The 12863-nt window shown below is 45.0% G+C and overlaps 1 protein-coding gene across 1 annotated transcript in view; it reads left to right on the plus strand.

Moving 5' to 3' along the window:
* The first annotated feature begins 1611 nt into the window (after positions 1–1611).
* KPNA7 (karyopherin subunit alpha 7) overlaps positions 1612–12863 on the plus strand; it is a 28748-nt gene continuing 17496 nt past the window's right edge. Inside the window, exons 1-2 of the mRNA XM_058681177.1 lie at positions 1612–1677; positions 3042–3176. Coding sequence (XP_058537160.1) covers positions 1612–1677; positions 3042–3176 — 201 coding nt within the window. The remainder of the gene's footprint in view (positions 1678–3041; positions 3177–12863) is intronic.

The following is a 12863-nucleotide window of genomic DNA, read 5'->3' on the forward strand; positions in this document are numbered from 1 at the left end:
ACATTGTCCCTGCTTTCTCCCACCCAGTGTGTGACTTTAACTTGAAACAAATCTGTAGTTTAAAAGAAATAGTTTTACTTAAAAGGGGGAGCCAGAGAGACAGAGATTTGTTGGTTCAATCCCAAGATGGTTCAATCCCAAGATGGGGAAGCCAGGTGCCCTCCATCCGAGTCTGGCCATGTGGGTGTAGGTGCCCAAGGACTCAGACCATCATCTGCTGCTTTGCCAGGCAGCTAACTAGTCAGGGAGCTGGATCCAAAGTGGAGCAGCCTAGATACAAAGCAATGTCCAGGTGGGGATGCCAGTGCTGCAGGCAGCAGGTTAACCTGATATACCACATCAGCACCAGCAGAAAAGAAGGAGGTGGTGGTGGTAGGAGGGCTGTTAAATCTCAGAAAAGCCAAAGGCCTAGAGCAAGAGGCCATGAGTTGTTGCTGGAGATGGGGTGGGCTGGGGCAGCGTGTTCAGGGCATCACAGGGAGTTGAGTTTTCTTTTAAACCAGTGGGCAGCCAGGACAGAGTATTTAAGCAGGGAGTTATATATATTCCCCAAATGAAATGATTGAAGTGGCAGATCCTAGCAACTCAATGTCCATCTTCCGTGTCCATGTGGGTGGTATGACTCTAACAGGGAGCACATGATCAAGAAGCTGAAGGTGAGGAGTGGGGCCAGGGTATTGAAGTCAGACACTTGGGTGTGGGATGCAGGTGACTTTTTTTTTAAAGATTTTTTTTTTAATTGGAAAGTCAGATTTACAGAGAGAAGCAGAGACAGAAAGATCTTCCATCTGCTGATTCACTCCCCAAGTGACCACAACAGGTAGAGCTGAGCCAATCCAGAGCCAGGAGCTTCTGGGTCTGCCACATCAGTGCAGGGTCCTAAGGTTTTATGCCATCCTCCATTGCTTTCCTAGGCTGTAAGCAGGGAGCTGGAAGGGAAGTGGGGCAGCTGAAATATGAACTGGCACCCATATAGCATCCTGGAGCATGCAAGGTGAGGACTTTAGCCACTAGGCTATGGCGCCAGGTCTGGGATGCAAGTGTCTTAACCAGCATCTGCACCACTAGGCCAAACACCTGCCCCCCAGGATCAGGTGTAGGATCAGAGTCTTGAAAAGATTAGTTGGCCACTGTGCAGAGAGCAGATTCAAATCAGGCAATGACAGACTATGAGGCAGCAACAGCAGTAGGTGGAAGGTAAAGTAGCCTGGACTGTGTGGGGACAGTCTGCCATGGGCCAGGCAGTGGACTGTGCCTCATACTATTTGGACCCCATGTGCTGGTGGGCGGGATGTGGGAGGACAGAGTCATTTCCCTGGTGCACCTGCTGGGCCTCCCAATCATCCTGCACAGGTACTCCGGATGGAGTTCTTGGGGACACTTCCATCTGCAGCACTTCTGTGTTTCCTGTCTGGTTTATGCCACTGTATATAAGGCCCAACTTGAGCTGAGCTGCCTTTGAAAGGCTCTGCTTACCACTGAAGCCTGAAGCTGGTCCCCTCACGGCTCCTATGGGGCTTACCCACTTCTGAGGAGCAGACGGGCATGGGGATGGTCCTGAGGGTGTGCTCACGCTGGGCTCTGAAGGGGGATTTCCTGGTTGCAGTGACCATGCCTGCTCTAGACGCTCCCGAGGAGAGGCTGAGGAAGTTCAAATACCGAGGCAAAGATGCATCTGTGAGTACCCAGCAATGGCCACAGCCTCCCAAGGACTGTCCCAGGAGAAGGCTTGTGGCTGGGACGTAGGGATGGGGTGACCAAGAGGGCATCCAGCAGTGTGCTCATTTGGATGGGATTGTGTCATTCACTGGAATGTTCTTGCCACTTTTCTGGATGTAGGAGATTTTCACAAGAAAATGTTGAGGCCTGGGAGGACAAAGAAGGGACATGGACCTGGAACACACATGGACACAAACCAGGGTTGTCGTGTGATCTTCCCACCCCCCCCCCCTTTTTTTTTCATTTTATTAGAAAGGTGTTAGTACAGCATGTGAAGCCACCACTTGTGATACCAACATCCCATACTGGAGTGCTGGTTCAAGTTGCAGCCATTGTGTTTCAGCCTAGCTTTCCTGCTAATGCAACCAGAGAGGCAGTGGCTGATGGCCCAGTTACCCGGGCAGCTGCCACTCATCTGGAAGATTAGGACAGAGTTCCTAGCTATTGGCTTCCACCTGGCATAGCCCTGGCTTTTGTGGCCATTTTGGGAATGAGCCAGTCATTGGATGCTTGCTCTCCTCTGCTACTCTGCCTTTCAGATAAATAAATCTCCTAATGCGTGCAGTACTCATGGCTAGGCCAGGGGAAAAGCAGCAATCCAGCTCCATCCAAGTCTCCCATGTGGGAGACAGGGACCCAAGTACCTGAGCCATCAGCTGCTGCCTCCCAGTGTGCATCAGCAGGAAACTAGAGCTGAAAACAGAGCCAAGGCTAGGAACGAGGCATTCCAACAAGGGATTCCTGCTTCCCAAGCAGCGGCTTAATTGCTGTGGCAAACACCCACCCTGCTGGGAACATAATGGAACAGCATCACATGAGAAGAAAACTGTCTTAATCTTAAGCATATTGTTCAAATAGAAGTTTCTGGGACACGACCAAGGCCTGAGTGGTTCATGGATCTGCTGTTCACGCAATGGATCTGGGCATGAGATCTCTGAATCACCCCAGTCCCACCTACCTGCCTGGCCACTGCCAGAGGCCCCCAGACCCATCCAGGAAGCAGCCAAATTCCTCAGGAACTCATGGGCCTCCTTGAAAATGGGGTGGGTGGACTTGGGGTGACAGGCTTTTGGCTGAGAGTCTTCAGGCAGGTGATGCTGGGCACAAGGACGTGTGTGGTTTTCCTTGACTTTGAAAGAACTAGTTCTTTTCTAGGTATGGAGCAGTAGGGGAGAGGCAAGCGCAGTGGAGACAGATCACTGACTGGGTCGGCCTGATTCTACCAGCCTATTGCAGCTACAGTCAAAGGCTCAGTAGTGGGTTCGGTGTGACCATCCTGGTCCTTTCTGTTTGGAGGGCTCCAATTCTCTTTGCTTCACCAGATGAGGCGGCACCAGCGCCTGGTGGCTAGCCTGGAGCTCCGGAAGGCCAGGAAAGATGAGCAGGCCTTGAAGAGGAGGAATATCACCAATTTCCCTCCCGAGCCATCTTCGGAAAAACCTGCCAAAGAGGTGCGTGTTGGTATGCCATTCCCAGCTGTCGTGTGCAAAAATATGCCCTGGGCATGTTTGGTCTGGACAGAAACAGTGGAGTAGGTTCAGAGCCTGTGAGGTCTGAGCCTCTAAGTGAAGGGGTGGGAAGATCGTGCTTGTAGCTCACCTGCCTTGGTCGGGAGTTTGCTGGTCTTGTTTTCTGATGGGCGCTGGAGAAGATGGTGTTTCCAATGGAGGATTCACTCGTGGCCCTGAGCCTGGGACCCTGGGACCCGAGGGTGTATAAAGGTCGCTTCTCAGCAACGGCATCTGGTCCTTCCAAGCGGATGAATGCTGTTTTGTCTTCCTTCTTGAACTGTTGGCATCAAACTTGCACAGTGCCAACCCCAGGTTGGTTGGCTTCAGGATCAATCCTGTTTTTGTGAATTCAGGCATGATCCTTCTTGTACTTGAGTGACAATGTCTCTCATTGTCCAGGTTCCTGAATCTACTTTCCATGGTGCCGCTCGCACCCTGCTGGGCTTGGGGCTCTGGACGGGTGGGAGTGGGCAGGGATTGAGTCGGTGACTAGACTGGTCCAGTGCTCTGAATGGCCTCTGGCATCAGCACGGCATCTCTGCTAGCTGACTTCCCTTGTGTGGAATAGTCCTGGGATGGAGGGAGGGGGCAGGATCCCCTACCCAAGGAAGGTATGAAACAACAATGAGGAACAGGAAGTGTTTTCCCTTTTTATCCTATACTACACATTTTTTTTTTTTTTAATAAGACAATTCAAATAAAAACTGAGGCCTTCATAGTATATGATCAGTAGTTTATACCTTGTTCATCAGGTTGTATAGCCATTCCCTCTGGCTAGTTCCAGATAGAAACCCCAGACCCGTTCAGCAGTCACTCCACATTGCTCAGACCCACAGCCTGAGGCCGACATTAATACATTAATACACTTTCTGACTTTATGGATTGATCTACTCTGGACTTGGCTTCTTACCAGAATCGTTCCAGTGTGGTTTTGTGTGTGTGCTATGAGGCTTTCACAGTTCCTTTGTGTTGTAGTGTTGTTGGTACCCTGTTCCTTCACGGCCACTATCTCTCCACTGTATGGCTCTGCACGCTTCCTTTTTACCCATTCATCCATTAGTGAACCATGGGTTTGGTTTTTTGTTTGTTTTTTTAGCTATTATAATCACTGCTGCTGTGAACATCTGTGTACGAATTTTTGAATGGAAAAATGTTCTTAGTGCCACTCGGAGTGGATGGAGCAGCTGATTTTATGGGTTATGTGCTGATTCCATGTTTGACTCTTCGTGGTAGGCAAAATAATGCCCTCCCCTCCAAGTTTCTGCATAGTAATCCCCAGAAACCGTGACTGCTGTTGTCTTGTGACAAAAGGGACCTTGAAGGATGTGGTTAAGTTCAGGCTCCTGAGATGGAGAGATTGCCCTGGCTTGTCTGGTGGGCCTGCATCATCACAGCTGTCTCAAGGATGAAGAGGCAGACGGAGCAGAAAGCACCGTGGTGATGGGGCAGTGAGTCAGGGATACCGGCCTTGGAGAAAGCTGAAGAAGTCCAGCAACGACCTTCCCTAGGGCCTCCTGGTGCAACTGGCCCTGCCAGCACCTCGGCTTGAGCCCAGGGGAACTGACAACAAATTTCGGACCTTCTGTGGTTGTGGGCTACTAAATTTGTGGCTGTTTGGGCTATTTGGATCACTTGCACTTCCATATGAATTTTTAAATCAACTCTTCAGCATGTTCAATAAGGACACCTCTGATTCTGATGGGGATTGCATCGCATCTGCACAGAGATTTGCGGAATAGACATCTTGGCTGTTCGGTCTCCCAGTTCATGAACATGACATCTCTTCTTATGTAAGCTCTCTTTAATTCTTAAAGTTTTCAGCATGTATGTCACAGGCTGCTTTTGTAAAATATTCCTGAATATTTTGCTCTTTTTGATGCTATTGTGAATTGTGGTAATTTTGACTTCTGGGTTGCTCATTGCTAGTATATAGAAATAAAAGTGATTCTGTGTCATTTGCAAATGGAGATGGTTTTACGTATTCCTAATTTGGGTGCACACTGTCTTCCTTTCTTAATTTGCATAGACATTCCAATTCTGTGCTGGATGACTCTGACAAGAGCCAACATCTTGTCTGATTGCTAATGCTTTATGGAAAACTTTTGGCCTTATATTATCAGATAGTTTTAATATTTATTACATATAAAATATGCTAGCTATGGGATTTTTTAAAATTTCTTTTTATTGGGAAGTCAGATACACAGAGAAGGAGAGACAGAGAAAGAGCTTCCATTCGCTGATTCACTCCCCAAGTGGCCACATGGCTGGAGCTGCAACCAGCTCCCCTGGTTCCAATCTGAAGCCAGGAACCAGGAGCCTCTTCTGGGTCTCCCAAAACTTTGACCATCCTCGACTGCTTTCCCAAGCCACAGGCAGGGAGTTGGAAGGGAAGTGGAGCAGCCGGGATATGAATGAGCGCCCACATGGGATCCTGGGCATGCAAGGCAAGGACTTAGTCACTAGACCACTGTGCTGGGCCCAACTGTGGGATTTTATCGCTGCTTTTATCAGGATGAAGAAATCTTCTTTTACTTCTAGCTCACTGAATATTTTTGCGCCATGGGAAGGTGTTGGATTTTTTGTCAATGCTTTCTCTGCATTTACTGAGATGTTCGTGTGGGCTCCCCACTACCCTATTTATTCCATTAATGAAAATTGAATTAGTTGATTTTCGTGTTCACCCAGCCATGTACTGTTTTGGGGTTAAATGACGATTGATGGTGATGTTGACTGTGTCTCACCTGGTGATGAGTTTCACTTCCTTGTACGCTGTTGAGGACTTCGCATCTGTAGCTGTGAGGGACATTGGTGTATACTTTCATTTTCTTTTTTTTTTTTTTTTAAAGATTTTATTATTGGAAAGCCGGATATACAGAGAGGAGGAGAGACAGAGAGGAAGATCTTCCATCCGATGGTTCACTCCCCAAGTGAGCCGCAATGGGCCGGTGCGCGCCGATCTGAAGCCGGGAACCTGGAACCTCTTCCGGGTCTCCCACGCGGGTGCAGCGTCCCAAGGCTTTGGGCCGTCCTCAACTGCTTTCCCAGGCCACAAGCAGGGAACTGAATGGGAAGTGGAGCTGCCGGGATTAGAACCGACGCCCATGTGGGATCCCGGGGCGTTCAAGGCGAGGACTTTAGCTGCTAGGCCACGCCGCTGGGCCCACTTTCATTTTCTTGTAATGTGTTTACCTGGTTTAGTATCAAGGTGATACTGGCTTTAAAGGGTAAGTTAGGAAGTTCTTTTAATTCCTACTTTTTGGAGGGTTTGTGAAAGATTGGTATCAATTTTTTTAAATATTTGAGAAAATTGCCCATGAAGTTGTCTGGACGTAGACTTCTCTTTGTAAGATTTTCTTTATTCTTGTTACTGTAATCTTGAGTAATGCTGGCAGTTGTTTGTAGGAGTTTATCCATTTCATACTGCTTATGTAGTTTTTGTTGGCATACATTGATTCAGATTCCCCTTTGTCTAAGAATTCCTAATTTCAATAACTGGACTCCACTCCCTTTTTGTTTGGAAATCTAGCTAGAGGTTTGTCACTTTTATTTATCTTCTGTTCAAGAACCAATTTAGAGTATCGTTGATGTTTCTGTTTTTATCTCTCCTCTGTTCTTTTTTTGGACTTAGCTTTTATTTTCTAGTCTTGAAAGGCTGAAACTTGAGCTATGGATTGGAGATCAGTACTGATTGAGTTGTGGATGCGCATTTCCCCCTAAGCTGTACCCTAGCTGCATCCCATTATGTTGCTTTGTTGTGGTTTTGTTTCATTCATCTCGGGATCTTTTTTTGTTATTGCTATTTTAAAGATTTATTTGTTGGAAAGTCAAATTTACAGACAGAAGCAGAGACAGAGAGAAAAATCTTTCGTCTGCCGATTCACTCCACAAGTGGCTGCAACAGCCAGAGCTGAGCTGATCTAAAACCAGGAGTCAGGAACTTCTTCCGGGTCTTCCATGCTGATGCAGGGTTGACCTCGACTGCTTTCCTGGGCCACAAGCAGGGAGCTGGAAGGGAAGTGGGACACAAATAGGCTCCTATATGGGATCCTAGTGTATGCAAGGTGAGAACTTTAGCCACTAGACTACTGTACCAGGCCCTCACCTCAGTATATTTTTTTGGAGGGGGGATAACAATTTTTTTGAAATTTATCATGTAACTTTGTGTAGTCTAGGATTCCCATCCCCTCGTTTTTCACCCCCTGATTGTTTTTTTCCCATAATGTCACAACTCTTCATAAGGAGTTACAGTTCCATCAGACTGCTATTGAAGTGTGTCCCGACATCATCCCATTGTCTAGATATATCCAACACTTTCATTGGAAGTCCATCTTTTGTTTGTAAACAGAGAAGCATATTGCATTTTGTCTTTACGTCTGGATATGGTAGTCTGCATTTCTCCACCACTGTACATTCCAATTTGCATGATGGATTCCTTGTATTAGAACATTTGCACTGGTTGATGAAAGAGTCGAGTGCGTGCTGGGCAGAACCAGACTGGACTGCAACACCCTTGGTTCAAGTGCAAGTTGGGACTGAGAACGGAGCCAGCCCAGTGATTGCAACCACCAACTGATTGTGGCGATGGACTGTGCCGGACCCGGTGCTTGCTGGAACATGCGGGAATCTGATCTGGGAATACCTCTAAGTCTCTTTGGTGATCTCCCCTATCGAACTGCTGGACTCAGAGCCCTGGCTAGGAGAGGACGGAGGATGGAACAGGTCAATCAACCACCTCAGCTGAACGTTGGGCAGCGAAATACTGGGCAAATGAAGACTCCATGATGGACTGTGACAATCAGTGGCTTCTTCAATGACCTAATCGAGCTGGGAGGGATGTGACTGGCAGCGATCCATAACTGGAAGACTATTAAGACCACTTGAGCAAGTATCTCAGCATGCCCCACATCTGGGACCTTGGGCGGGTGGGAGACTGGGGGGGATTCTCCCTCAATATCCCCCTTCACCTCAGATACATAAATAATAAAAATATATATTAAAAAAAAGAACATTTGGTATTTGTCTTTTTGAGATTGACTTATTTTATTGAGCATGATGATCTCTAGTTGGGACCATCTAGTTGCAAATTGTATAATTTCATTGTTTTTAATGGCTGAATAACCGCAGAGTAGATGTACCACAGTTTCTTTAACCACTCCTCTTGAATGGGCATCTCGATTGTTTCCATGTCTTTGCTATTGTGGCTTGTGCTGCTGCAAATAGAGGATTACAGATCCCGTTCTCATATATAGTTCTAATTTCTTTTGTGTATATTCCTAGGAGCAGGATAGCTGGGTCATATGGTAGATTTATTTGCAATTCTCCAAGCACTTTCCATACTGATTTCCACAGTGGTTGTACTAGCCTGCACTCCCACCAGCAGTGAAGGAGGGTACCTTTTTCCCCACATCCACGCCAGCAGGTGTTGTTGAGTTCTGAATGTAGGCCAATCTGACTGAAGTTAGGTGGTACCTCAATGTGGTTTTCATTTGTATTTCTCTGGTGGTTAGGGAGCCTAAGCATCTTTGTGTACGTCTTTTAGCCATTTGAATCTGTTCTTTTGAAAAACGTCTGTACATTTCCTTTGCTCATTTTGTTACAGTTTTTTTTTCCTGTCCCTGGGTTTCTGAAGCTCTTTGTAAATCCTGGATATTGTAAATCCTATCACTTGTATAGTGTGCAAACATTTTCTCATCTCAATATTTTCTGAATTCTCCTTTGATCCATTGGTTATCTAGGAATATGCTTAATTTGCTCATGTTTGTGAATTTCCTAAATGTTTTACTTTTTAATTTCATTCCATTGTGACTAAAGAATATAATTTGAATGATTCTGGTCTTCTTATTTTCCTTAAAGATTTACTTATTTTTATTGGAAAGGCAGATTAGATTTATGGAGAGAAGCAAAGACGGAGAAAGGTCTTCCAACCTCTGGTTCACTCCCCAAGTGGGCACGAGAGCTGGAGCTGAACCTCTCTGAAGCCAGGAGCTTCTTCCTATGTCTCCCAAATGGGTACAGGGTCCCAAGGCTTTGGGCCATCCTCTACTGCTTTTCAAGACCATAAGCGGTGAGCTCGATGGGAAGTGGGGCAGCTGGGACATGAACTGGTGCCTAAATGGGATCCTGGCACTTACAAGGTGAGGATTTAGCCTGTTGACTGTCACATTGGGCCCAGATTTTAATCCTTTTTAAGTTTATTACAACCTGTTTTGCTGCCTGTAGACACTGGAGTATTTTCCACATATTCTTGAATATGAATGTGTATTCTGTTGTTGTAGGTATGTGGTTGGGCTGGTTTACAGTGTTAATGTCTTCTATTTCCTTGTTTGGGTTCCTATTTCAAATAGTAAGTGTTTATCTGAGGCTTTACATGAAGTCATACAAATACATTTCTGTAAGCACAAATCCACATAGCATCCTAACACATATAGCAAGGACAAGGGGCTTCATAATTACTCCATCCAGTATTGTACGTGGGATTTGAAGTCTTCTACTCTCCATTTCTGTCATTTTTTTTGCTACATGTATTTTGGGATTCCTTTGGACATATACATACTTATCATGTCTCTTTGTTTTATGAATGGATCATTTCATTGTAAAACATTTTATCACTAGTAATTTTTGTTTTAATGTCTGGTTTTGTCTAATATTAGTGTAATTACTCCAGCTTTCTTAATGACTTATTTATTTTTACTGGAAAGTCAAATACACTGAGAGGAGAGACAGAGAAGATTTTCTCTCCACTGATTCACACCACAAGTGGCCGCAACAGCCAAAGCTGTGCTGATCTGAAGCCAGGAGCCCAGAGTTTCTTCCGAGTCTCCCATGCAGGTGCAGGGTCCCAAAGTTTTGAGTCATCCTAGACTGCTTTCCCAGGCCACAAGCAAGGAGCTGGATGGGAAGCAGGGCCATTGGGCTATGAATCAGTGGCCATATGGGATCCCGGCATGTGCAAGGTGAGGACTTTAGCCACTGGCTACTGTACCAGGCCCTCCAGCTATCTTTTGGTTACTATTTGCATGGTATGCTGTTTTTAATTCTACTTTCAACTTATTTGTGGTGTTGAATTGAATCCTTGCCATTTTTAGGTGTGTTTAAACCATTTTCATTTAATGTAGTTACTAAGGTAGGCATGGTCTACCATTTTGTTTATTTTCCATAGATCTTGGTCATTTTGGGGTTTCTCTAGTTCTCTAATCCTTCTGTGTTAAACATATTTTCTAGTTTAATATTTTAATTGCCCTGTTTTACCATTTTTTAAAACTTGTGTTCTGGGGATAATTTATATCCTAAGACCATCTAATTTGGAGGAATATTATTTTCAATAATTTACAAAACTTTATATAGCTTTATTCGCTCCCCCTCTTCTCTAACTGCTCTTATTCTCCACAAGGTAAATCTTCACACCTTTGTAATCCATCTATAGAGATCTCTAATTATGGCGTTAGGCATTTGAATTTTAAGTCAAATGTGAAGAATTATAATTTTGAAAAAAGCATGTACACTGTCTTTTATATTTACTTACATGCAGTGGTTACCTGTGATGTTTTTATTTCTTCATGTGAAGGTTATTATCTACTTTGTGTTACCTGCAGGATTTCTTTTAGTATTAAATGGGGGGGGGGTTGCTAGTGATAGATTTTCTGTTTATCAAGTAATGGCTTGGTATTTCTTCATTTTGGCAAGGTAGTTTCCTGGGCATGAAATTCTTGGCTGATAGTCTTTTTCCTGTAGCCTTTTCAAAGAATTGCAGATGGAGAAGAAAAGAAGGGGTCTGCCTTCTTCTGGTTCCCACCCCAGATGGCTGTTAGGGTCAAAGCCAGGAGGCAGGAGCTTGTTTGTCCTGGGCTGATGGTCTTTTGCTTCTAGCATTCATTTAGCATTTTGAAATGTCATTCCAGTGCTTTTGGTTCTTCATGCTTTGTGATGAGATAATTCAGCTGGTGATCTTAGAAAGACCTTATGTATGATAAGTAGTTTCTCCTTTTTTTTTTTTTTTTTGTTTTTAAAGATATCTTGAATTGGAAAGGCAGATTTAGAGAAAAGTAAGCAAGATCTTCTATCTGCTCGTTCACTCCCCAGCTGGCCACGATGATTGAAACTCAGCTGATCCGAAGCCAAGAGCCAGGAGCGTCCCCTGAGTCTCCCATGCAGGTGCAGGATTGCAAGGCTTTGGGCCATTCTCTACTGCTTTCCCAGGCTATAATCAGGAAGCTGGATGGGAAGTAGAGCAGCCGGGACACTAACTGGTACCCAAATGGCATCCTAGTGTGTGCAAGGTGAAGACTTAGCCTCTAGGCCATTGCACTGGCTTCTAGGCCTTTCATTGGCTTCAAGAGTCTTTTTTTCGACCTGGTGTTATGACGTAGCTGACTAATCCCCACCTATGGGTGCTGGTTCCTGTCCTGGATTCTCCACTTCTGATCCAGCTCTCTGTTAATGGCCTGGAAAGGTAGTATAGGATGGACTAAGTCCTTGGACCCTTGCAATCATGTGGGAGACCTGGAAGAAGCTCCTGGCTCCTGGCTGCAAATCAGCCCAGTTGTGGCCATTACGGCCATTTGGTTTGTGAACCAAGAGAGGGAAGATCTCTGTATCGCTTCTGTGTCTGTAATTCTGACTTGCAAGTAAAATAAGCAAATCTCTCTTTTTAAATAAAGTCTGTATTTAGCTTTTAGCAGTTTGTGAAGTGTCTAAGTATAGATCCCCTGAGATTTAACCTATTTGCAGTTCATTGAGATCCTCATAGATTAAGTTTTTTATCAGATAGGACAAGTTTTGGCCATGTCTCTTTAAATAGACTTTCTACTGCTCTGTTTTTCTCTGTATTAAATCCATGTTAATATGGTCCTGAGAACTCTGAGATCTGCTGGTTGTCATATTTAGTCTTTTTTTCCTTTTATCATCTTCAGAATGGATAATTTCAGTTGATCATCTTCAGCCTTACTAGTTCTATGTTCTGTTTGCCCCTGAAGTGATTTTTCAAAATTTAGTTATTGTACTTTCTAATTGCAGGATTTCCATATGTTCATTGATAATCTTTGTTTGATGAAACATCATTCTCCGAATGTTTCTTTAGTTCTTTGAGCATGTTTTGAGGTCTTTGTCCAGTAAGTCCAACAACTGGATGCTTCAAGGACTGGACTGTGTCTTTTCTGTTTGTTTTTGTTTTGTTTTGTTTTAAAGGCTATTTTTATCAGGCAGATTGACAGAGGAGACAGAGAAAGATCTTCTGTCGGCCAGTTCACTCCCATGTGGCTGCGACTGTCAGAGCTGAGCCGACCTGAAGCCAGGAACCAGGAGCTTCTTCTAGGTCTCGCATGAGGGTGCAGGGTCCCAAAGGCTTTGGGCCATCCTCAACTGCTTTCCCAGGCCATGAGCAGGAAGCTGGGTGGGAAGTAGAGAAGAACCAGCGCCCATATGGGATCCTACCATATGTAGGGTGAGGATTTAGTCACTGAGCCATCACACCAGCCCTGAGGGATTGTTTCTGTTGACTAATTCCACCCATCCGAGTCTCATATTTGTATATTCACATGTTTTGCATTTTGTTGGAAATTCATTATTTAAAATATATTCTGGATATCAGATTCCCTGTTGCCCCGGAGTTGTTGCTTCTGGTGGAGTTTGAATTGT

The sequence above is a fragment of the Ochotona princeps genome, chromosome 24 (genome assembly GCF_030435755.1).
Source record: "Ochotona princeps isolate mOchPri1 chromosome 24, mOchPri1.hap1, whole genome shotgun sequence".
Classification (NCBI taxonomy): domain Eukaryota; kingdom Metazoa; phylum Chordata; class Mammalia; order Lagomorpha; family Ochotonidae; genus Ochotona; species Ochotona princeps.